Below are 26,638 nucleotides of genomic sequence, written 5' to 3'. Positions count from 1 at the left end.
CGCGCCGCACGGCGGGCTTGGGAGGCGGAGCCCGGCGGCCGCGCGGCGACGAGGGGAGGGCGGCCCGGAACTTGGGAAGGCGGGAGAGCCGGGGCGGAGCTGCCTGTCGTGGGGGCTCTCGTTGTGTTGTGTGGGCACCCGCCCGGTGAACCCGGGGTCCCCGCTGTCTGCTGGCTCCGGGCGCGGAGCGCGGCTGCCCGGGGAAGGGGATGGGGCGGGAAGTGGGGAGGGTTTAAGGGGGACGGAGATCGACGGTGAGAGAAGGGGGCTTCCGAGCAGGCTGTGCCCCGTGCCTGCGGGTGCAGGAGCCGCCCGCCATGCCTGCTTTCCGGCAGGTCGGGGAGAAGCAGCTTCCCCAGGAAATCATCTTCATGGCCTGGTCTCCCAAGAGGGATCTCATCGCCCTTGCCAACAAAGTGGGGGAGGTAAGGCGGGGCCGAGGGGAACGGGGGCAGCTGGAGGGCCCGGCTCAGCGAGCTGGAAATGGTGGGTAGAGAAACCGCCTCCTTAGACAGGGCTGCTGGGATCTCTCCTGCTAGGGGGAGCGGGGGTTCTCCGCTCACAGCGAGGGGCCTGCTGCCTGCCCCCTCCACGAGCCGTTCCCTTAGGGTTCACCACACAGGGCTCCGCTCCGTGGGTCCAGTCCAGTGCCCTGCCTCTGGCAGTGCCCCTACCTGGTACTCCAGAGGGAAAGAACTCTAGTCTCCCACTTGCCAGCTGGGCAGTGCTGTGCCGGGGGGTAGCATTGGTTACCCTCAATGGTCATTACTGACATATCCAAAACATGCCTCCTTATTCCTTATGGCCTCTTCAGACACATGAATAGTGGTGCATAGCTGTCTCCAGTCTTAGTGTGGTATGTATCTGTATGAGTGTGTGTGTGTGTTTTTTTAAACCCTTCACATGAGAATGAGTTGTTAAGTGCCCTGGGTTTACCATGTTGGCAGTTCCAAGGCATTTTGTTAACTGTACAGCTAGTTTAGCCAAGAACTGTGTTCTTCCATGCTGGCTGCATGGCACAGTTGCCAACATCTGTTCAGGAGAGACTCAGGTTTACAGCAGCTGCTTGATGTGTGTTGCAAGGCAGAATTTAGTGGAACAGTGGTGTGAAGAATCTGGCACAATGCCTGAATATGCTGTATCTGAATCTATCTCAAATGTTAAGTCTCTGATGACTTTGGGAAGCATCCTGTTTTCCTAAAGTGTTTTTAAAAATTGCTTGCTGATTTTCTTCCTGTCTTGTGTTCTCTCACAATCCTGATGTTCTTCAGATGTGTTCTGGAAAAGGGGTATCATTTAAATGTTCATCCCGTCACCACAAGATTCCGTACTCATCTTCAAAATGTTCAGGTTAAGATCCCTGGGAGTAACGAGCAATAGTTGCTGCTGGGGGTGAAGTGGGTATATTGTCTCTGTGTGTTTTTTTAACTATATATGTGGGCCTTTGTCCACAATATAATAGTTCTTGTATATTGGGCCAAAAATACTTTGTGATAGGAGAATTTTCGCCTTACTTTATCCTTTCTATTTTTTTACCAATCTAAGTAAATGGTCATTCTCAGCAGAATGCCTGTTTTGGGGTGTGATTTAACAAGTGTATAAAATTAATTAATATTTAAAATAATTTTAAAACCAATAAAAGCATCAAAAACTAGTTAGTGGTGCAGAGGCAGACTGTATGTTCTGGAACAACATGTTATATATCAGTTTCTTTCTTGAGGTAACGTAATTCAGAACTTCCCTTGCCAGTTTGCCACATATTGCTTCTGATCTTATGGCAGTGCTGTTCGCTGATGACAGGATAGGGGGGTTGCTTCGATCAGAGACCGTTTTTTCTGGTCTCTCTTTCAGTTCCTGTTTTCCTTGTTTCCCTCTCTCCCTCCACATTCTTTTTGTTAAAAACTCCACTGTCTACCAGTAGTTTTCAACCTGTGGTCCACAGACCCATGCGGGTCCGCATAGTATGTCTAAGATTTCCAAAAGGGTCTACACCTCCATTTGAATTTTTTTAGGGTGTCCGCAAATGAAAAAGATTAAAAACCACTGCTCTACACTTTGGTCTCCTCATGATGAATCTGGCTATGGATGGGAAGATCAACTGCAGTGCTTCCACAATACAGTTACTATCTGATGGGGAGGCTTCTCTAAATACCATACTATTCCGATTGGCCAGGTTGATTGTAGACTTCAGGTCTTAACCTAAAACCTCTTTTCATTGCTTCGTAGTAGACAGTATGCCCCAGAACTCTGTGTGTGTATGTATGTAGAATGAATGCTTTCTTGATACAAATAGTTCTAGATCTGACTTTCAGGATGTGGGGATTTATTTAAGTCTAATAAAAAGGAGTGCATCTTTAGTGGCTGACTTACAAAATATTGTTAAAGGAGGAAGATGTTCAAGTTTCCTACATTTAATCTATCTGTTTTTCAGGTTTTACTTCACCGACTTGCAAACTTTCAACGAGTTTGGAGTTTGCCACCAAATGAAAATACAGGGAAAGAAGTTACAGCCCTTGCTTGGAGACCAGATGGCAAAAGTAATGTTAAATATATGATGCTTTGTGCTGCAATAAAAATGGTGTTGGAAATCAACAGATACCTTTAGTGAACACAGTACCAACTATCTCAAAAAGAAAATACCCACTACAAAATATTAAGAAAAGGGTAGCTTAATTTTATGTAGCAGTACTGTTAAAATGATAGTGAAAGGTACCTCTTTGATGTGTGATGTAATGTATAAAGAATGGCCAGATTATTGTGGCACTGAAGTAACAGGTGACATGTAAAATCTGATTGCAATTATGAGAATATTATGATTCAAATTGCACGGCACAATTTTCAACTCTTAAGAGTGCAAAGATGTTCTATGTCAATCATCCATCTGCATATGAATGAGCAGAATCTCCAATGAACTGGCATTCGTTGGGAATGAGTTAATTAAAAAAGATGAATATGGTCACGGAAATCCTTATGCAGATATTGCCCAATGAATATTCGTGTCAGTGTTCTAATCAAGTAGGGATGAGTTCTTGTGAAAATCTTAGAATTATGTTATGTTGCAATAAAATATCCTTGCTAATTGAACAGTGCGTCTCAAATGTATTTTTGGCACTATATTTGCTAAGACTTTCGTCTATGCTTATCTTATGTTTTCTCCCATGAGTAACAGTAAGCTAAGCATGGACTTAGGTTAAACATGGGCATAAGTCTTTGCAGGATCAGGTCATTTGTCAGGTGTGATCCAATATGCCATTTTAAAATAAAAAGATTGACTTCAAGTCTGCTTTTTAGTAAAATGGTTTAAAATTAGAAGTGAAATTAATGTACTATAAATAGAAAAAGAGAAAATTGTATATAGTATTTGGATTTAATGACTGAAGAATCATTACATTTCCTAGCTTGTCGTATGTATGAAGTAGCTGCAAAGTTTTGTGTGTTGATTGTTTCACATTATTCTGTTACTTCTCTAGTTTTGGCTTTTGGCCTAGCTGATACCAAGCGTGTGATCCTGTGTGATGCAGAAAAGCCTGAAAGCTTACACTCTTTCTCAGTGGATGCTCCTATTACTTACATGCATTGGATGGAAGTAACTGAAGAAAGCAGGTAGCTCTAAAACTTTACAGTTAAATAGTGGAATCTAGTAGTTAAGCAAAAAAAAGTAACTTTGTCACACAGCTCAGTCACTTTTCCCACCACTTCATTAAAAAAATCCCCTTTTTTGTTTCTAGTGTAGGTTTTACATATATTTATTGATAACAATGCAGTTCTAGTGCTATAAGCCTGATATTTTTGTTCTCTAGTTATAAGAACAAGAACACTTTTAATAAGTATCTTGTGCATCCATTTATTAATTTATAGTTTATTATAGCTTATTTATTTAGATATATGTACTAGTATTGACTTGCATAATTGCTGCTCAGTTTATGTAATGGTGCTGTTATAATCATCAATCAATAATCAATATCAAACTTATTGCTGTAATCTGCTTTGTTGTACCTCGACAATGGAAAGTGATAAATTAAAATAATATTTTATCCACATTTTCAAGAATTTTAGTGATTTGTTTATTTTTAATGCATTGATGGAAGACCCATAGCTATTGGAAGTGCTGTCTTCATTTCGTTTGTATGTCAGGACATAAGAGTACCCCCATTGTCTTGCAATTTGTGTGCCATTAGTCATAAATTGTGCTTCCATTCACTCTATGACATTCGCACAGATATGATATGTGCCCTCCATAGTTCCACATGCCATAGAGGAAGATGGGGGCATCCCCGCACACATTTCTGTGTCCTCACAAACATTTCTACACTGGCTATATTAAAAATCCAAGAAATTCCATAAACAAAAATTTTGTTTAAAAGGGATTAAGGCTAGGTAAGTGTGACATTCTTCCCCCTCCCCTCAAACACAAACCCTGAACCGGAAAGGAAATATTAAGCTAGGGGATATTTTTTAACCATAGACTAATGCCCTCGTAGCCTGTTTCCACACTCAGTATCTTCATAAGTAACTTCCTGCAGAATATGTTGTGGGCTTCCTTAATCTCTCTTTACAGTACTCTCTACATAATTTTAATTGCAGCCTCATGCTTCCAGCATAAACACACAAAATGCTGGACACTTAACTTATGGATATACGTTAACCTGAAATGAGGTTGTAAATAAGGTTTTGCTTTAGACTGAGGAGTCTTTCTGTTGACTTCAGTGGGCTTTGGATCAGACCCATAGACTTGTGCTAGGAAGTATTTAAAGCTCTTCAGGGCAGGATAAATACATACGTATATATATATATATACATTGTCTAGCACAGTGAAGTCCTGTGCTCCATGATCATGGCCCCACACACTGTTGGAATGCAAATAATTAATAACGATGGAAGATTTGGGAAGCAAACCACTGAACAAGCAAATATAAACTTGTTCTCCCCCTTTCTATGTGGGAAACGCCAAGCCAAAAGGAGAGGATATAAAAACAACAAGATAGCTCACTAGCCATCTTGTATTGATGTGATTGTGTTTTTAAAAGTGTATATTTAGAAAACAAATGATATGCTTATGAGATTTGTAACTCTTTGAACATACATGATACGTTAAATCTAAATTACTACCTGGCTTTTTTTTTTTTTTTTTTTTACTTTTTACTATTTTTAAAGTCTGGCTTTGCCTTTGCTGACATTCTTAATAATTTCTTCTTTTTCAGTATTCTCACTTCATTTTATAATGCTGAGGATGAATCAAATCTTCTCCTGCCTAAATTACCTGCATTGCCAAAAAAGTAGGTGTTAAATTAAAAAGCCTAAATATGTTAATTTGTCATTTAGTGTCATTTTATGGGTTCTTTATGTTTAATAGTACACAACTGTTCTGAAGTAAATAAGAAGACATCTTTACTGAAGGCACTTATTTCTCAAACTTTATTTTGACTTCAATTTAGCTACAGTACCACTGCAAAAATTTTCAGGTAAGAACTGATGACTTCATATGTTTTCTTATAATGATGCTTATGTTTGCCTATGGGTTACCATAAACACATTTTTATATTTTAGTGAAGAAAAATCAGATGAGATTATGAAGCTCTTGGGTGATGTAAGGTAAATATTGTTCTTTGAAATCTGTTTAAAAAAAACAAAACAAAAACCCCCAGCAAGTTTGGATTTAAAATAATTTGTAACTTTTTTTCTTAATGGTGACCTACAAAAGGGGTGTGACTAATTTCTGTGACTTACTTGTTATCAGGCTAAATGCCCTTGTCCTTGGAGGCAGTTCTGGATTCATCGAGGTTTATGCTTATGGAATGTACAAGATTGCTACAGTAACAGGGGTAAGTGTGTTTTTTTTGTTTTTGGTTTTGGTTTTATTTTTAACTTTCTGCGTCATTTCTCCTCTTAAAATACACCTTATTAGTTAACCACAGTTTTTAGTTCATCTTTGGGAGTGTAAAATATTGCAACTTCAGTATTATTATGCTTAAAACCCAAAGAGAGGGATAGTTGTGTGGTTTTTATTTGTTTTTTAATTAGTATTCTGTCTGGAAAACTTCAAATCCTGTATAATTTGAAATAAAGTGCACTAATTTAATACTGATCATCCAAAACAAAACAGTAAGCACACATTTTGTTTCCTCTCAATAGCTGAGACTTTTTTTTCTCTTTTCAGTTGATATTTACGCAGAAATAGAATTCCGTTTCTGTTTGAAATAAGGGCATGTGTTTAGTTAACAGATCAGCATAGTATATGTACTTGTACTTATGGGGCTATTGAGAAAGGGAGATACTTTAACCCCTTTACATTGGACTCTTTCAGGTGGCAGGTTCTTGCCTTGGATTATGCTTTTCTAGTGATTTGAAATCACTATCAGTCATTACAGAGGTGCAAGTTTCCCCAGACAGTGCACCGGAGATTACTTATTTCCAGGTGAGTAAAATGGAGACTGCAAGCACACAAATAGTAGTGTTTTCTAAATGTTCCGTTAAAATATTAAAACTATTTATTTTTACTTCTCATATCAAACAATTCTAATATATTGTCCTCATTTCTATTTACATAATGATAAATGTTATTTTTATTTCCACCTTCTCTAAAGTTCATGTAATATTTAGGTTTTTTAGATTCTTCATTTTGACTCAAATTGTTGTAATACGTGACTGACAGTGATGAAGCTCTGAAATGTTTGCATTTTTCTGAATAGCAGCCATATTCTAAAGCCTTTTGATATACAGTCTCCTTTCTGCCAAACTAACAACTAAACAGTTGTACTATTCCCTATTATAGTGACTCAGATTGCCAAGCCTTTCCATATTGACACAATTTAACAATACTACACTTAAGATCTCGGTTAGTCTGTGTCTATTACATTGCCTCTATTCCAGTCAAAACACAAAAAACAAGTATCAGATTTATAAAATGTATAACAAGGATTGGCATAGATATCTTAAGGAAATGTCTACTTCACCTGTGATCTAAACAACTGTTTTATCTGTTGAGTTTAAAAGAGGGAAAATTTAAAATGGAGAATGGACAAGTTTTTGTGATTTTTGCCTTAATGCACATGATCCAGTCTATTGTAACAGAAAATAAAAAGACCATCCATCTGATTATAACTGTTGCTTGCGTTGCATATTACAGCTGGACACCAGTCTGCTATCAGTTTATTTACCTGAGGTAACTCGAATGGCCAGGAAATTTACTCATATTTCAACTCTGCTACAGGTACATATTTGTTATGAATTCTTTTTAATACCACAGTTATTGTAGGCATTGGATTTTTTAACCCTATTTAGGTTGATTTTTAAGTTAATATAGAGCACAGCTTTAGAAATGTAAAGATAAGATTCTTATGAGAACATATGTATGTTTAGTCTGAATTTTAAAAAAGTCACTGCACTAACTTTTATTTGCATTGCAGTATATAAAGTTGTCATTGACATGTATGTGTGAGGCATGGGAAGAAATATTGATGCAGATGGACTCACGTCTAACCAAATTCGTACAGGTATTGTGGTATAAGCAATTATTTGGGGAAGGCAGAGAATGAATAGCTTTCTTATTTATATTTCTATTTCAGTTCTGTTTCTTTCATAGAAATCATAGGACTGAAGGGAACTTGAGAGGTCATCTAGTCCAGTCCCCTGCACTCATGGCAGGACTAAATATTATCTAGACCATCCCTGACAGGTGTTTGTCTAACCTGCTCTTAAAAATCTTCAATGATGGAGATTCCACAACCTCCCTAGGCAATTTATTCAAGTGCTTAACCACCCTGACAGTTTGGAAGTTTTTCTTAATGTCCAACCTAAACCTCCCTTGCTGCAATTTAAGTCTACTGCTTCTTGTCCTATCCTCAGAGGTTAAGAAAAACAATTTTTCTCCCTCCTCCTTGTAACAACCTTTTATGTACTTGAAAACTGTTATCATATCCCCTCTCAATCTTCTCTTTTCCAGACTAAACAAAACCAATTTTTTTCAATCTTCCCTCATAGGTCATGTTTTCTAGACCTTTAATCATTTTTGTTGCTCTTCTCTGGACTTTCTCTTAATTTGTCTATATCTTGTGTAATGAACAGCTATCACAGGATAATGGTCTCTGTAAATTCAGAGGCAAGCTGGAGTCCATTATAAATTAATGTTTGCCAAGTGCTTTGAAGTTGAAAAAGCATTGTTTGAGGGTTCAGTAGTATTATCCTGTGACTTTCTAGTCCGATGATGATGATATACCAATTGACTTTTGTAGATCTCATTATTTTAATGGATTCATGTTCATGCAGTAGTGATGGTTGTCCACTAATATAATTATTGGCGGATTGCCTTCTTATTAGATTTGTGTTTTCTAGCCCACTGAATATACTTCTGTTAGTGATTGACCAGCCTGTCCATGAAAGTGTACAACTTGAGCAGTATGTTTACACTCTTAATTTGTGAGTGACTAAAGTTGAATTCCATTTTTTATGAGCAAATAATTTCCTAGCACAGATTCCAATTATCATAACTATTGAACTGGAGCACCTGCAGCTCGGTTCATCTCACTGTCTTTACGTCCAGTAGGAAAAAGTATAGTAGAATCTGTATAAGGGAGCTATCAGTGAGATGCTGTTGGAGTGGCATAAATTTTGTAATCCTTGCTAGTATTTAACAAATGAAAAAAATTGTTTGGTAACATAGATTCTGAATTAATAAAAATAATGTTCAAAACTCTTATCACTAATGGAATAAATGTGAAAGTAGTGAACATTTTTTCCTATTTTAATCATTGAATTTCCAGTGATCAAGAATGCATTTTCAGTGTTCAATGATGTATTTTGTTTCTCTGTATTTTAAATGAGGTGTTTGCAATTCTAATGACGTAAATTGGTAATTAAATAAAAATCATCAGTTTATTTCAGTAATTTTTGATTAACAGGAAAAGAATACAACCACTTCTGTACAGGATGAGTTTATGCAGCTGCTCTTGTGGGGCAAAGCAAGGTAGTTGCTGCTTGGGTTTTTATATTCCAGTTTCAACTTGTAAATGCATATTCAGATTAAAGAAAGAACACTTATTTTAATTTTTGTCACTTAGCCTTGAACTTCAAGCACTTTTAATGAACCAACTAACAGTAAAGGTATGGTAATGTTCACTGTCTTTAAATGGTCTATTTCAGTATCTTTCATAAGTGTCCTATTAATATACTGTAATGAAGCATGTCTCTTTTCTATCAGGGTTTAAAAAAGCTTGGTCAGTCCATAGAGTCTTCCTACTCCAGTATACAAAAATTAGTCATAAGTCACTTGCAGAGGTAAGTCATAGAACACATAATGAATTACAGAGATAAATTTATTAGAAAACATTCGTTTAAAAGAAACTGAGCCCAACAAAAACATGACCACTTCTTGTCATGCAGAGTTTAGTCTGTTGTTATTTTGTGACATCAGAAAACTATAAAATGTAATTTGAATATTAACTCTTATCTCCCTAAAATACTGTAAGGGGAAAAAATACTTGATTTATGTAACTGATTAGTTATAGAAAAGTCTAACACTGTACAGGAAATGTGCTGTAACTGATGTTTGGGAGCTGTGATTGGAAAAAAAAGTAGGTAATACTTTTGGACAGAATGCTTGCTTTCTGTAAAATGAGGATAAATGATATATTTGAAAGAACTTTACAAAGTAGGGATGAGAAAGTGCTGTATAAGAGTAAGATATTATGTATAAAATATTTGTCAGTTAAACAATGAGTCTCCACTTGATTAAGAAATTATGCTTTTCTGTAATAGTGGCTCTGAGGCATTATTGTACCATTTGAGTGAACTGAAAGGAATGGCATCATGGAAACAAAAATATGAGTCTCTTGGACTAGACGCAGCAGGAATTGAAGGTACAGTAATTGGCTTACTACTCATCACACTGATGTTCATTTTGAAAACTAAAAATGGTTGCTCTCTTTGCAGATGCTATTACTGCTGTGGGCTCCTTCATCTTAAAAGCAAACGAGCTTCTTCAGTAAGTATTTATTTGGAGAGTTGCAACACAATTTTATTTTCAATAGGGCTGTCGAGCAATCGCAGTTAACTCATGCGATTAACTCAAAAAAATTAATCGCACTGTTAAACAATAGACTACCAATTGAAATTTATTACATATTTTGGATGTTTTTCTACATTTTTCAAATATATTGATTTCAACTACAACGCAGAATACAAAGTGTACAGTGCTCACTTTATATTATTATTTTTCCTTACAAATATTTGCACAGTAAAAATGATAAACAAAATAAATAGTATTTTTTCAATTCACCTCATACAAGTACTGTAGTGCAGTCTCTTTATCATGAAAGTTGAACTTACAAATGTAGAATTACATGTTAAAAATAACTGCATTCAAAAACAAAACAATGTAAAACTTTAGAGCCTACAAGTCCACTCAGTCCTACTTCTTGTTCAGCCAATCTCTAAGACAAACAAGTTTGTTTACGTTTATGGGAGATACTGCTGCCTGCTTCTTATTTACAATGTCACCTGAAAGTGAGAACAGGTGTTCGCGTGGCACTTTTGTAGCCAGCATTGCAAGGTATTTACATGCCAGATATGCTAAAAATTCATATGCCCCTTCGTGCTTCGGCCGCCATTCCAGAGGACATGCTTCCATGCTGATGACGCTCATTAAAAAAATAATGCATTAATTAAATTTGTTACAATTCTCCCCCAAGGAGTTAAGTATGTCTCCTGTTCTGTTTTACCCGCATTCTGCCATATATTGCATGTTATAGCAGTCTCGGATGTTTGTTTTAAGAACACTTTCACAGCAGCTTTGACAAAATGCAAAGAAGGTAACAATGTGAGATTTCTAAAAATAGCTACAGACTCAACCCCAGGTTTTAAGAATCTGAAGTGCCATCCAAAATCTGAGAGGGACGAGGTGTGGAGCATGCTTTCAGAAGTCTTAAAAGAGCAACACTCCAATGAGGAAACTACGGAATCCAAACCACCAAAAAAGAAAATCAATCTTCTGCTGGTGGCATCGGAGTCAGATGCAGAAAATGAACATGTACTTCTTTGGATCGTTATCGAGCAGAACCTGTCATCAGCATGTTACGCATGTCCTCTGGAATGGTGGTTGAAGCATGAAGGGACATATGAATCTTTAGCACATCTGGTACGTAAATATCTTGCGACTCCAACTACAACAGTGCCATGCGAACGTCTGTTCTCACTTTCAGGTGATATTGTAAACAAGAAGCGGGCAGCATTATCTCCTGCAAATTGTAACCAAACTTGTTTGTCTGAACGATTGGCTGAAGTAGGACCGAGTGGACTTGTAGGCTCTAAAGTTTTACATTGTTTTATTTTTGAATGCAGTTATTTTTTGTATAAAGCAACAGAGAGTCCTGTGGCACCTTTAAGACTTAACAGATGTATTGGAGCATAAGCTTCGTCAGACGCATGCCAATACATCTGTTAGTCTTAAAGGTGCCACAGGACTCTCAGTCTGGATCTATTAAAAGCAACAAACACGGCTACCCCTCTGATATTTTTTTGTATGTAATTCTTCATTTGTAAGTTCAACTTTCATGATAAAGAGATTGCACTACAGTATTTGTATGAGATGAACTGAAAAATACTATTTCTTTTTGTTTATCATTTTTACAGTGCAAATATTTGTAAGGAAAATAATAATATAAAGTGAGCACTGTACATTTTGTATTCTGTGTTGTAATTGAAAGAAATATATTTGAAAATGTAGAAAACATCCAAAAATATTTAAATAAATGGTATTCTATTATCGTTTAACAGCGCGATTCATTTTTTTAATTGCACAACAGCCCTAATTTTCAAATGTAAAAATCTAACATATAGCTGAAATGAATGTTTGAAGATTTTTCTATGTCATTTCATGTATTAGAATAATCCCCTGCAGTAACTGTCCTATGACTTCCTTTATTTAAAACATATCTGAAATGATCAAGTGAGATATTGGAGTGATGAACAGGGCAACCAAAATGGATCTTAGGAAAAGAAGAAATATAACTGGTACAATAAAGGTATTTTATTCTACAGCGTGAGTACCAATTTTGTGGAAAAACAGCATATGATCATGTAATTGGAGACTGTATCATAATGCACATCCACTTGACTTTGCAACCTTAATAATAGTTAACATTAATCTTTTAACCTAGCTAAATTTGTGGGTAGTAATATAAAATTTTTGATCTTGTTTAATCCACAATTCATATTTCAACAAAATTAGTTCTCTTAATGAGTAATTTCCAATGACCAGGGTAGTTTTAAACTTAGGTATAAAGCCACTAACTTAATTTTCCTTTCACAGAGTTTATGTATGTGCAATTTCCTAGGTTATTAGAAAAGTAAACTGAAAAAAAATAGAAATTCCAAGCTCTGGAGGGGAGTATGGTCTAATGGTTATACACTTCTGTCTGTTCTCCCAGCTGTGATCCCTTCTGCCCCATCCCCTCCAACCTGTCTCAGTCCTTTCTCTCCCCTACCCTGTCTCCTTGTCCCAGTCCCTTTCTCTTTACTTACCCAATCACCACTCCTCAGACTTCATCCTAGTCCATCTCCTTGCCCAGACAATTCTAGGATCCCCCTTTGGGCTTGCTTTTGGAATCCCATTCTTCTACTGACTACCAGTTTCTCCACTTACCCACACCTAGTGCCAGTCTCCTTTCCCAGCCAGTACTTGACCCATACCTCTCTACCTCACCCCAGCTCCTTGTTCAATCTCTCTCCTCCTTTCTGCAATTACAAGAAAATTCTAACTTCACCACTATAGCCCTGGACTGAAGGGAGCATGCGCCACTGCTCTGTGGGGATTGTACATGCACCGTCCTGTCATCTATAGGAGCTTTGAGGGGATGGAGCATGCTCAGTGAGGATGGAATCTACAGAGATTTTAGCTGTTAGGCTCTAGCAAATCTGTACTGAGCATTTGTGAGCCGTGTTTCCCCCTCCCCTCCCCCAGGCTTATAATTTGACAAAATATTGGGTGAATTCTCATGCAGACCGGAAAAGGCATACCCCTGACACACGTATCTGCGCTCCTTCCAAATTTCAAGCCCCTACTCCAAAACATGAGGGTGCTACAACATATCAAAGAAAAGGTCATCAGAATCTTTTAACTGGGAAACATATTTTTCCCTAGCCTTGTTCTCCAAAATGACTGAACCAGTTTGGCTGAAATTTTCCAAAACAATTCAGCCTGAGGCAGACATCTAGCATGGAAAGTTCAGCTCAAGGAGTTAAACTTTGGCAAAGTTATAAACAACTGAAAGTAGTCTTGTAATGGGAAGTGTAAGGCATTGCTACCATCCCCGCCTATAACACAGTTAGAACTTCTGCATAAACTTGCAGCTTGTGGCCTTTGTTTAGATCAAGTCGTTTACCAATTTTCATTTTCTTTTTTTATACAGAGTTATAGACAGTAGTATGAAAAACTTCAAAGCATTTTTCCGATGGTTGTATGTGGGTAAGCTTAATTATATCCTAAGTATTTCATATCTGCTTTATATTTTAATTATTTGCTTTGGAATTGTCATAGTGTAAAAATATTTGCCTGTGGGTTAATCTGTGGAATTGACTTCTAACAAATGTAGTGTGATAAGCTCTAGCTTTTTAAAAAATAAATTAAATGATGAAAAGAGCCAGTATTGTATTTAAATATTGAAATGTTGGCAAAAAATAGATTGACTAAATCCAATTGTGGAGCTGGTGTTATGACTTTCTATTTATTGGCATCCTGGAAATTCATACAAGTTAAAGTGACTTTTTTCCTTTATATAGGTGATTTGGGGAGCGGGGGGAATCTCTGGCTATGGTTTATCTCCTGTATATTAACAGTGGCTGCTCTTGGCCAGTTTAAATGAAGAGCAGTCGCTTAATTGAGAAATCATTCTCTCCCCTCATTTCAAAACCTGTATTAGTACTGAATCATACTAATAAATAAAACCTAAGAATCTTGATTCCTTGTCCGCTGCGCTAGTCAATATTGCATCTAAAGGGTAAACTTTCCTGCTCTATCATCTTTATCTTAATATTTTACCTTAGGAAAATGTTGAGTGTATTGGAAAAATAGCATTTTTGCTGTTCTCATTTTTCCCCAGCCATGCTGAGGATGTCAGAAGATCATGTTCTTCCAGAGCTGAACAAGGTAGTAGTAACTTCTTCCTAGTAGATGCTTTTTATAATATTGCAATGTTAAGTCTAATTCTGAGGGTAGCCAGTGTTTAGTGCAGTTAGAAACAAAAAACAACCTTTTAAGGTTGTTTCTTTGAAGTAAATTTAATTTAAAGAATGATGCTGTCCATGCTAGTCCTTTGGGATAGTTAGTGCATGAAATGCCCTCAGTTGCACATTATCAGCTGTAATGTGGCCAGCCTTATGTCTAATACTCTTTTTAAAAAATTCTCACTTTTCTCTTTGAAGTTGAGTAAACTATGTTGACCATTTTAGTGAGTAGGCTGTATAGTGGATCTTTCCACCTTTTGAAGGAGGCTTACTCTTTGCTCCCCTCTCCAGTGGGCACCTTGTCCCTGACTGGGGTGTCTACTTCCTCCCCTCCCCTCCCCTCAGCATTGCTTCTGTTTCTCTGAGTCTAAGCTAATATCACTGCTGTTGCATGATCTTATCTGCAGCAGTCCTTTACACACTATATGAAAGCAGTTGCTGCTCATGTAAACTTTTATTAATGTGAAGCTTTGTGTTTGATTTCACTTTGTTTTGAAGAAAATTGTTGCTTCCCAGTATTCTTCACCAGCAAAATTGCTACTCTGCTGCTATTAAGGTATAGTATATAGAATCATAGAAATAGGGCTGGAAGGGACCTTGAGAGATCATCTAGTCCAGCCTCCTTCGCTGAGGCAGGAACAGGTATGCCCAGGTCATCCCTGACAGGTGTTTGTCTAATCTGTTTTTAAAAATCTCCACTTATGAGGATTCCACAACCTCCCTTGGAAGCCTGTTCAAGTGCTTAACTATACTTAGGTTAGATATATTGGGGAAAAAAATAAATTCTAAGTCCCCTTTGCTGCAGATTAAGCCCATTATTTCTTTTCCTACCTTCAGTACACATGAAGAACAATTGATCACCATCCTCTTTGTAGTAGCCTTAACATATTTGAAGACTGTTACAAGCTTCCCCCTCAGTCTTCTTTTCTCAAAACTAAACACGTCCAATTTTTTTAACCTTTCCTTATAGGTCATTGTTTCTAAACCTTTTTATCATTTTTGTAGCTCTCATCTGAACTCTCTCTCCAGTTTCTCCACCTCTTTCTTAAAGAGTGGCACCCGGAATTTGACACCGTACTCCAGCTGAGACCTCACCAGTGCCGAGTAGAGTAGGATAATTATCTCCTGTGTATTACATAGGGCACTTCTGTTAATATACCATATAATATTTGCCTTTTTAGCAAGGACATCACATTGTTGACTCATTGAATCTGTGATCCAGTATAATCCCCAGATCCTTTTCAGTGCTATTGCTCAGCCAGTTATTCCCCATTTTGTAGTTGTGCATTTGATTTTTTTTCCCTCCTAAGTCTAGTACTTTGCATTTGTCTTTGTTGAATTTCATCTTGTTGATTTCAGATAAATTCTCTTAAATATTCAGGGTTTTGAATTCTAATCCTGTCCTCTGAAGTGCTTGCAACCCCTCTAAGCTTAGTGTCATTTGCAAATTCTATAAGCATACTCCATTATTTAAGTATCAGACCCAGGACAGACTATTATGGGACCCCCACTAAATATGTCCCCGCCATTAGATAACTGCTCTTTGATTAGTCTTTCAAACAGTTTTACATCCACCTTATAGTAACTTCATCTGGACCACATTTTTCTGGTTTGTTTAGGAGAATGTCATGTGGTACTGTGTCCAAAGCCTTACTAAAATCAAAGAAGGAAATTAGGGTGATTTGGCTTGATTTGTTCTTGACAAATACATGAATGCTATAACTTATGACCCTGTTATCCTCTAGGTGCTTACAAATTGACTGTTTTAATACTTTTGTTCCAGTATATTTCCAGATATTGAAGTTAGGCTGACTGGTCTGTAATTCCCTAGGTCTCCTTTAGACAATGATAGGTACTATGTTTGCCCTTTGTCAGTTCTCTGGGATGTTACCCATCTTCCATGAGTTTTCAAATATAATTGAGAATGGTTCTGGGATTTTTTTTTTTTTTCAGCTAGTTTCTTAAGTACCCTAGGGCGCATTTCATCAGGCCCTGCTGACTTGAATACATTTAACTTATTTAAATATTCTTTTACATGTTCTTTCCTTATTTTGGCTTGTGTTCTTTTCTCCTGGTTTAATATTATTTGTGTTGTATCTGGTCCTGGTTTACCTTTTTAGTGAAAACTGAAGCAAAATTTGCATTAAACACCTCAGTCTTCTTGATGGTGTCCATTATTAGCTATCCTTCCCCACTAAGTAGAGGACATAAACTTTCCTTCTTTTTCCTGCTAATGTGTATATATAGAACCTCTCTGGATTGCCTTTTATATCCCTTGCAAGGTACAACTCATTTTGTCCTTCCATACTTGTGCTGGTTTTTTACTTATCAATTTTCCCATGTTTCCATTTTTTGTAGGATTCCTTTTTGATTTGCAGGTCATTAAATAGCTCTCGAGGGAGCCATATTGGCTTCTTACCTTTAATATTATGCCTTTGAGACAACTTCCAGCTCTCTTGAACTTCTTCTTCTCTCTAATTTTTCTTCTTATAGGATGTTACCTGCCAGTTCTCTGAGTTTGTTAAAATCTGTGTTTTTGAAGTCATTTTTTTTTATTCTGCTGCTCACTCCTTCCTTTTCTTAGAATCATGAAATCTATCATTTCATGATCACTTTCATCCAAAGTGCCTTCAGGTTCACAACCAATTCCTTCTTGTTAGTCAGAATCAAGTCTAAAAGGGCTGGTTACTTCCTCCACCTACTGAAAGAAAAAGTTGCCCCCAACACATTCCAAGAATTTATTGGACACTTTTGATTTGTCTTATTACTTGTCCAACAGATGCCTGGGTAGTTGAAATCCTGTATTACTATGTTGTTTTATGTTTAGATAGTTCTGTGTTTTTTTTCTAGAAATTCCTCACCCACCACTACTTCCTATTTGTTGGTCTCTAATAGATTCCTGTAATGACATTGCCCCTGTCCTTTCCCCCCCTCTTATTTTCACCCAGAGGCTTTCAATTGGTCTCCCTCTCTCGTCCTTCTGGACCTTCATAACAAGTGTGTATTCTTGATGTACAATGCAACATCTCCCTTGTTCCTCTGTGCACCTTTCCTGAGCAAGCTATACCCCTCTATACCAGTGCTCTAGTTAAGAGATTTAAATTAAATTAATGGAGATATTCTATCTCCTAGAACCGGAAGGGACCTCGAAAGGTCATCGAGTCCAGCCCCCTGCCTTCACTAGCAGGACCAACTACTGATTTTGCCCCAGATCCCTAAGTGGCCCCCTCAAGGATTGAACTCACAACTCTGGGTTTAGTAGGCCAATGCTCAAACCACTGAGCTATCCCTCCCCCAAAGTCTCTGTGATGCCAATTAAGTAATTTAGTTTATGGACTAATACTTTCAGTTCTTTCTGTTTATTCCCCATACTCTTTGCATTTGTGTATAGACATCTGAAATGGTAAGCAGAGTCCCCCACTTTGCCCTCTTGTTGCTCTTACGACTTTTTTGGAATTTTTCATTTCTCTCTCCCAACATTTAGCTCTCTGTTAAGGTCACCTTTTTTTTTTTTTACATCTAGCTGTAGTCTTTTGTCACCTGCCTCCCTGGAACCTATTACATTCTACATATGTTTGAATTATGGTTATTTTATAGACTTTCCCCTTTTCATTTCCATTAGATGACTCAAAAAGATATCACATTTGTTGCTGATTTTCTTACTGAACACTTCAATGAGGTAAGGTATTTCAGTTTACTGAGTGCTTTTATGCATGCACCCTAATTCTGTTTTGCTTCAGACAACTGACCTGGAAAGGCTGGTTAAACTAAATTGTTTGGTTTTTTTTTTAAGTGTCTCATTATGAAAAATCATCTAATTCCCCTTGTCTTAAGTACTGTCAGGTCAGTATTTTGTGTTTAAAATTTGTTTTATGTTTGGTTCAGGCACCAGAGCTCTACAATCGTAAAGGAAAATACTTCAATGTAGAGAGAGTTGGTCAGGTAAAGTATCAGGCTGTATATTGAGATAAGAGAGACAAGGTATATGGACGAGCACCAGCTGGGGAAAGAGGAACAGGGGAGCAAGGGCTAGAGTATTAAGATTATGAAGTTACCAAAGAGCACTCCTTCTAACTCCCTTTCTGCTGCTCATAACACACACACAGTTGTTAAGAGTGGAGGATATTATTTTATCTTTATTAGGGAAAGATTAATTAAAAAGAAAATTAATTGGATTAATATCTTATACATTATTTTCCTCATTTGTATGGTGTATTTAAAAAAAAAAGGTGGAACGTAGTTGAAACTAATGTTGATGGAATGAAATTGAAATCAGTTTGCTTGATGTGTTCAAAACATGGGACCACTAGTATTAGAATCTGAAATTACAGTTTCAAAGAGAGATGGTTTATAACTATCTCTGATAAGAAGTTCCACAGCATTTTGAGTAACTTGTTATAACTTGATTTAGAATGGACAATAAAACATTTTCTAAAGACCTGGGAAGAAGGCCCCAAAACTGGGTTATTTATTTTTTAAAAAAGGCCAATTTAATGAGGATATTATGGCATGTATTCCTCCAATACAGTCCTTCAGTGAATGTGTCATAATTATCTTGTTTTTAAATGTTTACTGCATGGATTTGTCATTTCTTCCAGTACTTGAAAGATGAAGATGATGACCTTGTATCCCCACCTAACACAGAAGGAAACCAGTGGTTTAACTTTCTTCAAAACAGCACACATCTTAAAGGTATTGCATGTTGCTATTATACTGGTGAATCAAAGATACATGTGCAGATTTGACAATATTAATAATACCTGTGTAGGCATGAGTGCAAGTAGATTATACTGTGTCAATGGTGACAAATGTCAATGGTGTAGAAATAAACATGCAGATCTCACTGCCCTATAAAGTGGTTTCCATACAGCCCCCTGCTCAATCTAGAATAAGATCAAAGTTTTGGAAACTGTTTTTCCTCAGGTATTATGGAATCCCTCTCCCTTTTACATTCTTCTCTCAGTCATGTAAATTAGACGTCAAGTAGTTGATGCTCATAGTAATTTGTTTTTGACTGCCTTGGTGGTCTGCATGGACCAAATTACAACAGAGAGACTATCTTGTCTTTCTGCCTATTCACAATCATGTAGCATCCTTATGGCAACTACAGCAATTGTTTATATTACAAAATATATCTGGAAAGTTATGTAATATAATTTAGGTATCTTTTTCATTTGATTTAGTGGCTGGAAATAGCCAGCACCATGTAACCAGCCAGCTTTCTGCCACCAGCAGAGAACGCTGCACAGTTTGAGAATGATTGTACAGTATAAACCAGCTTCTTGTTAGTTTCACAAGTCAGCAAGTATTAAGGCATTCACTTGCCTGGTTATCTGCATAGAAATGTAAGCTTGAAGGAGTAGGAACATAAGTGGTTTTGTGAGTGATGCTATAGTTCCAGTTTTTGGTAGTTTATATTACCTTCTAATTCAGCGTATATTTATTATTTTTCCAGTAAAATCTTTGTAGTGAAAGGAATTAGATATACTTCAGAAGATAATTAGTAACAAATAAACTTAAATGTGTGTGCATGAAATTGGATTAATATTTCAAATATCTCAAATAATAATAATATCTCAAAGCAAGGAAATTCAAGCTGAAAATATTTCCATAGTAGATTCGCTAAGAGGAAAGAAGCGTTTTTGGTATAGCAGGATGCTTCATGACACATGTATTGCTAGCTGTTGGCTGACTGCAACTCCCCTGTTTATACCATTTGAATTAGTTGGTGGGGAAGAGAGCTACAAAGGACAAACAAAACTCCAATTCTGATTTCTATATCCAGACCCACACTGTGCTTCTGCTAGAATGCAAACTCATTTAACTGTATCTTTACAAAAACTGTATTTTTCACTAAAAACATAATTATTTGTTTGCAGAAAGTCCACTGCTGTTTCCCTATTACCCTCCGAAATCACTGCATTTTGTCAAAAGGCGAATGGAGGGGATTATTGATCAGTGTCTACAAAAACCAGCTGTAAGTCCTGTTTGTTACAAACCGTGTGCATTTTGGGACAACAATTACTGCTGTTTTGATCTTTTGATTAATTACTCTAAATTGTTTAAAGTGAATTTAGTACTCATTGAAGGTGCCACATTGTATGCCTTAAGGGCTGAAGTTCCCTAATTAGCCGTAGACAAGGTGTACCACATGGATGGCAGTAATGCAGCTTCCCTTTCCAGTGTGTCTCGAGCCTGTCATGGGGCTGAGAAGGTGGTTAAATCTCTCTGCCTGTTCAGTTCTTTGCTTCTCACACATACAACTAGTATCCATTTTTAAATGTAATTCATTTTATTTTCCAAGAATCAGTATAGTGGTTTAATAAATAATTTTTAAAAAGTGTGTCAAGTGATACTAGATTTTGTGATAAGGACATTTATTCAGAAGGAACTAGGCTGAGTCAGTCTGTTTCAGGTAGGTTGTGATTACTTTAAAAAAGGTGAGGAGGGGTGTGTGTGTGTGTGTGTGTGTGTGTGTGTGTAACTAAATATTTTTTTCTGTATTTTGGAATGTTTTAATGGTGTGTTTCAGGATGTGATTGGAAAATCAGTACATCAAGCAGTTTGCATGCCTTTATACAAAGGATCTAAAAGGTACATTTTTTCCCTACATTATGTTTAGTGTTAATTAGCATAGAATTATTGAAATTGTTACCTTCTGACTTTTTTTGGTTTGCTGTTTTAGTGAGGACTCTACACCTCGATTATTTAAATTACCCTTTATGTAAGTATACTGCTCTTCTTACTGTATTTCATTTACTATGTTTTATGTTTTGGTCTAACTTTTTTGTTTTGTTTTGTATTTTAGGTGGAATGACAAATCCTCCAACTTACATTATGTTCTCTTCACCATGTTAGAAAGTTCTCTTTCTAAAATTTACATTTTGAGGCGGCACACAGATGTTTCCAGGTAAGAAATTGATTGGAAATGAAAAAGTATGCTCTTGGGGCCTGATTTTGCAGCCAGATGTATCTAGATCCAGTTCCAGGCTTAGGACCTTGCTCTTCATTGCTGGATTGAGTTATTTTACTCTTCCATGATTGTATGCTTCTTTATTCAAATGGAAATGTGTCAAGTATTCTTTGCTCCTTCCTTCCAGTGAGGAGTAATGGTAATGTTAAGTGGGTTCTTCATCTTACTTTATAAATATTCACCTTGGTCAACTCCTTGAACCTTGTGATAGACCTTGTATAGTTATTACAAAGCTTATCACAGTCTGTAAAAATGGGAAGATGATCTCAGTGGTTTGGACAGGTTATACTCTTAATTTCTTAGAGTAAATTGCTTTGTTCCAGTGATTAGTAGCTCCTGATGCCAAGGTCTGCAACGCAATTCTGTAACTTCAGTCCTTTCATCCATATTGTCTTTTGCTTTTCTTCTTCCACACCCCATCCTTGAGAGTGGAAGCAACGTATAGCGAGCCTATCTGTTCACATCTAAATAGGCTGTGCAGTCTGTTCCAGTAGTTGGTGTAAATCTTTGGATTCTGGTATTTTGGCATGGAACTTTAAGGATGAGTAACACAGGTAGTTTTCTCCCTCCTTTAGGTCTGCTAATAATGGACTACTTGCTGTTGATTTTGGAAACTTCTTGAACAACAGTATAAATGAAAGCTCAGATACAAGGTTAGTATATTTGGGAAACAGGGTATTCAATAATTTATCAGATTATGTTCCTTCAAGGGTTTGCTTATTCTACTTAATATTTTTTTCAGCTGTTTACACTTAGAGTAACTTGCAGGATCAGGGTCTTTGTGGGCAGACCTGGGCACCTGCTTGCATCCTCATTGAACTGACAGGATTTTGGGCGGGTGGCTTACTTTGTACTTGAACTCAAGTTCAAGGAAACTATCATAATTTGCTAGATGGAAACGAAATTAGTTTAGTTCTGAAACTGCTCTTGCCTAAACATGGAATACTGACACTTAAAAACAGTGACACAAAATAAGATCTTAACAAATAGTAATATGCATGAAGTGCATAATGGTTGGGCATAATTTCCTCAATGCAGTGTTTTTGGGGAATTCTCTTCCCAGGATTTCCCTTTTCTCTGCTCTCCACATCTCAGAAAAGCCATGTCAGGCCAACTTCTCCTTCCAGCAAGGGAGAGCTAGATACAGCTGCCTTCAGAGCTAACCAACCAACACCTGTTTCAGCAATACCAAATATTTCCAGGGTGCTTGGCTTGCTTTTTTTTTAGTATTCCCATTCCCTGCCTTTTTGTGTGAAGGATCACACAAACTTTGGCCCTGAATATCTATCGCCTGCACGTGGCATTGCCATAAAAACAGTGGACTGCCAAGCTTTCTGTAACCATAGGGTCATGACTGCGTATTTTTATGACCTTTTTGATCAATAGCCCAATACCAGGTTAAGAACACTTCATTTGTGGACTGAGGCAAAACTTGGATCTAAAATGTGAAACATAAATACTGATCACTTACTTTAAGATCTTTCAGTATTTATTCATTCAGTTTATTCATTTACTTTTTGTAAAACTTGATGGAATACAACTAAACACATCATCTGTTTTGCTATAGCTTCTACAGTTGTGTAGATGCACATTTTTATGATGATGAAACTATAACCGTGGTTCTTAAGGAGAATGCTGAACAAGAAGGCAAAGAGAGAATCTTGGCTCAGTTGCCTTTATCTTCAGTGTACGTTGACGAGGACCAAGAAAGGGAATTCAGCTTGAATTCTAGTAAAAGGTATGAAAATATGACCCCCTGAAAATTAAGAGCCGAAAAGCAGATTATACAAGTATCTGATTTGTGTACAGTTATACACTTAACACACATGTATTTTAAAAAGAAAAAAAATAACTTTTCTTCCTCTGAGGGAAGATGATTACAGTTGATTACAACTTCCAAATCTAATGTTTGTGCATATTTAAGCTTGCATGCTACTTATAATAAAAGTTCACATCTCTTTTTTTAACAAATGGGAGAGCCAATTTTGAGAATGTACTGAGGAAGTAGAAATGTTGTCTGTTTCTGTGTAAGAGGATTTGAGCCTCACCACTCACTGGAGTACTAGAGACTCAGGAACAGGAGTGAATATACAAGATCTGCAGTTGCACTGAGAGGGATAGGGTAATAAAAAGTTGAGGGAATATTTCTTCCTCATTCTCCCAGTGTTTGTACTTATGAGTATTATCACTGTCTGCTGAAAGAACAGAACTAACTTATCCCTGGAATGAAAGAGCAGGATCAATGCCTTCCCATATTTATTTATATTGCCATAATGGTTTCAGGGTGAGAAGAGAGATTTTGGATATATTATAAAGAAAAATATGTTCAGTAACAGAAATTTAGAATATATGCAGTAGGATAATCACAATGCTTATAAGTCTGTCATCTGTGGTGCAGTGAAATTTTAATTCTGTCATTTTTGTCTGAGGTTACTCAGGGTAGAGTTGCTGCTTACACACACAAACAATGAATTTCTTTTTTTTACTACATCTAGGCTGGATGAGCAATCTGATGATATTCCTACACGTACTGTCTTTTTGGAGAGTCAGTGGAGAGTACTGGAGAATATGAAAGCTCAGTATGTTGCTGTGAATGGCATTCGGAAAGTTTCTTGTGTGGTAAGTATCATGTTTACAGTCTAGTATATAAATCATTAAGGGAAATAGTTTGCTGGTGCAGTGACTGAAGAGATTGATACTCTGCATCTGTTACTCTTAGGGCACTTATCATATATACTCGTTCATAAGCCAAATTTTTTTAGTAAAAAAGGGAAGCACCAGAGAAGGGGGTCGGCTTATGAACGGGTATAGAGAGGGAGAGGTGGGACACAGCCCCTGCCCCCAACAGAGGGAGCAAGGAGAGGCAGCACAGCCAGCAGAGCCAGAAGGGAAGAGGCGGGGCCAGAGTCTCTCTACTTCTGGCTACGCTGCTCTCCCCCCAGCCTCTGAGGCAGCTGCAGCTCCGGGGCTGGCAGGCTGCAGCTGTGCCACTCAGCACTGCCCCCCCAGAACAGGCTGTGGCTGTGCTGCCCGGCCCGCTGGAGCATGCTGTGGCCGTGCTGCCCGGCCCAGCCCCCTGAAACATGCTACGGCCGCGCCGCCTGGTCTGGCCCACTGGAGCAGGCTGCGGCCATGCTGCACAGCCTGCCGGATCAGCTCCAGCCAGGCCAGAGAGATCCTCCCCTGCCCCCCCCCATTTAAGGTGGGAAGGGATGGGATGGGGAGAGTGTGGGGGTCCCGGGCTAGGGGTTGGGTCATGTGGGGGGTGGTCAGAGGGGTTACTCCCTTGACCCCCAACGAGCCAGCTTATGATCGAATATATACGGAATTTGTTTTGTAAAAAAATGTTTTTTATATCCTGTATTCTGCAAGATCCTTGGAAAGAAAGGAGGAGACAACCTGCATCTTCTCTCCATAGTGTAAAAAATTATAATTATAGAACTTAAATGTTTGCTTGCTTCTGTGTAGATATATTGGTTAGTTTAGACATATTTATCTTATTCTAAATCAGCCATAGCAATGAAATAGGTTTATCACTAACTTGTTACTTTACTTCACTCCATTTAAAAGAAAATCAAGGTTTTGGTAAGTGCTTCTTTTTAAAGGCATTGGCCAACATTTTCAAATAATTTTTTTTCTGTTAATTTTATTAATGAAAACTTCTAAATATTTCCATAGCTAAGTTCGAATCTCCGTCATGTCAGAGTATTTGAGATGGATGTAGAAGATGATGGAGAGGCAGAGGAGGAGGAGGAGGAGGAAGAAACAACTCCAGTTGTGGGTGGTGAACACGAAGAGCTGAATCTGTCTGCAGTTAACCACAATAGTGTGTGTGGTGGTTCTGTTGAGGTGGCAGATGAAACAGAAGAACATGAATCAAGCCTGGATTCTTGACCTGATCCTTGATATGTGTGCCTTCACTATAACAAAGAAAGGAGAAGAGACTAAAAGCTAACTTCAAACCATTGATACTTTTCTTTGTACTGTACCAAATATTATTATATTAATGTTGTGGATGTTGTAGAATACTACACAACGCCTCAAACAAAATCCATTTCTTTGCTCCAGAGTGTGTTTACTGAATGTTCATTCTGTTATAATTAGTTTGTAACAAGCACAATAGTTTCTTTCTGGAGTATTGCAGTATTGAATATGTGTGTGGAAGGGGGTGGTGGGGAGGGACAGCTGGAGTTTTAAAGGGACATAACCAATCTGTGTAGCCCATAAATTTACCTGCCTGAGGAGAACGTGTTCTAGGGGTCAAATTTTCAGATGTATGCTTAATGTTTATGTCCACTTGAGGGGTGCGAACATTCTGTGCCCTTGAAGCCAAGGTTTACATACATATTTGACTAACACAGGTTTGCAGAGATGCATTGGGTATTTGGCTGTCCAAGTTTAGCTGGTGCACATTTCAGAAGTTTAACTCATACTTTTGTAATTATTGCTTGTGTTACAGGGAACCCAAAAATTGTTAAAACAACCACCCCTGACCCACCCATTAAGGTTGTTAAACCCCAACTATGTCTGTGTTACATTATATGCAACAGAAATATATTGCAACCTGTGGTGTGGTGCACGAGACAATTCTTGAACATTTTCCCCTGTGTATTTTATGATGGAAAATTATATTATTACAGAGAATATATTTTTCTATTCTGTTGTGTTTGTATGTCCCATGTATGCTTTCAATTTTGCTATAGTCATCTCCTTTATTAATTTATGTTTATTGTTGGAGTGTTGTGGTGCTCAATGTGAAAGCTAGAAACTTGTTTAAAATCTGAAAATGTTCGCCTGTTGCTGAGTAGTTAGCCTCCTTTGTTCTATAACTGCAGCTTAACTCTTTGAATTAACAGTGCTGCTAAATACATAATACTATAAAACTGTGTGAGTGAATTTGTGTAACTTGAATTGGCGAAGTTAACTCTTATGCATGTGTTCCAGTTCTACACTTTTTTAAAATTAAAAACAATTACTACAAAACGTATACAACTATTCTCTATAAATTGCTTTTCTTTGATTGTGTTGGTGTGTCTAATGCCAATGAGTGATTCTAGAAATTATCATTCCCACCTTATCAATATGTAATTTGATTTTTTTTTTAAATGGACCCTTATTGGATGTATAATTCTTACTTTCTAAAGAAAGTTTGTGGAGCTTTTACTGGCAGAGAGAGATTTGTAAACATAAAGTGATTGGTATGGTTTGAGAGGTTTTAGTATAGGAAGCTCCTTAAAAATCAGCTCCCTCCCATCTCCTGTTGGACTATCTAAAAGTTCAAAGGCTGCTGTCTGCAAAGTGGACTTGCTTGTTGAAGCATTCACTACCGATGGAGAGCAGGCTCGGTCCAAGTCTTCCTTAGATTTGAACTGTGAAATGGCCTAGTTTGAGTGTTCTGGAAAAACAAGTCACCTGGATCCGCCTTCTTTTTAAGTGGCTGCAGTGCTT

General features: G+C 37.5%; 1 protein-coding gene across 2 annotated transcripts; it reads left to right on the top strand.

The window, feature by feature from the left end:
• The first annotated feature begins 8 nt into the window (after positions 1–8).
• Positions 9–26,177, top strand: ANAPC4 (anaphase promoting complex subunit 4). 2 transcript variants are annotated; one of them, XM_008166250.4, is made up of 28 exons: positions 9–425; positions 2,432–2,537; positions 3,471–3,603; positions 5,202–5,276; positions 5,436–5,462; positions 5,548–5,592; positions 5,738–5,822; positions 6,305–6,415; positions 7,127–7,210; positions 7,407–7,493; positions 8,898–8,962; positions 9,057–9,099; positions 9,197–9,273; positions 9,754–9,854; positions 9,928–9,979; positions 13,404–13,459; positions 14,094–14,140; positions 17,840–17,896; positions 18,103–18,159; positions 18,816–18,909; positions 20,097–20,194; positions 20,750–20,811; positions 20,903–20,941; positions 21,026–21,127; positions 21,766–21,843; positions 22,758–22,928; positions 23,686–23,809; positions 24,869–26,177. In XM_008166250.4, exons 1-28 carry the CDS (start codon positions 318–320, stop codon positions 25,082–25,084), a joined length of 2,400 nt encoding a protein of 799 aa, XP_008164472.2. In that variant the 5' UTR covers positions 9–317; the 3' UTR covers positions 25,085–26,177. The 2 variants fall into 2 exon arrangements, with proteins under 2 accessions (XP_008164472.2, XP_042711347.2); XM_042855413.2 differs by lacking the exon at positions 7,407–7,493 and having other exon boundaries at positions 18–425.
• Positions 26,178–26,638: the final 461 nt, after the last annotated feature.

Source organism: Chrysemys picta, chromosome 5, assembly GCF_011386835.1.
Source record: "Chrysemys picta bellii isolate R12L10 chromosome 5, ASM1138683v2, whole genome shotgun sequence".
Taxonomy (NCBI): Eukaryota; Metazoa; Chordata; order Testudines; family Emydidae; genus Chrysemys; species Chrysemys picta.
Note: the sequence above shows the minus strand (reverse complement) of the source record. Positions and strands in the feature narration are given on the sequence as shown.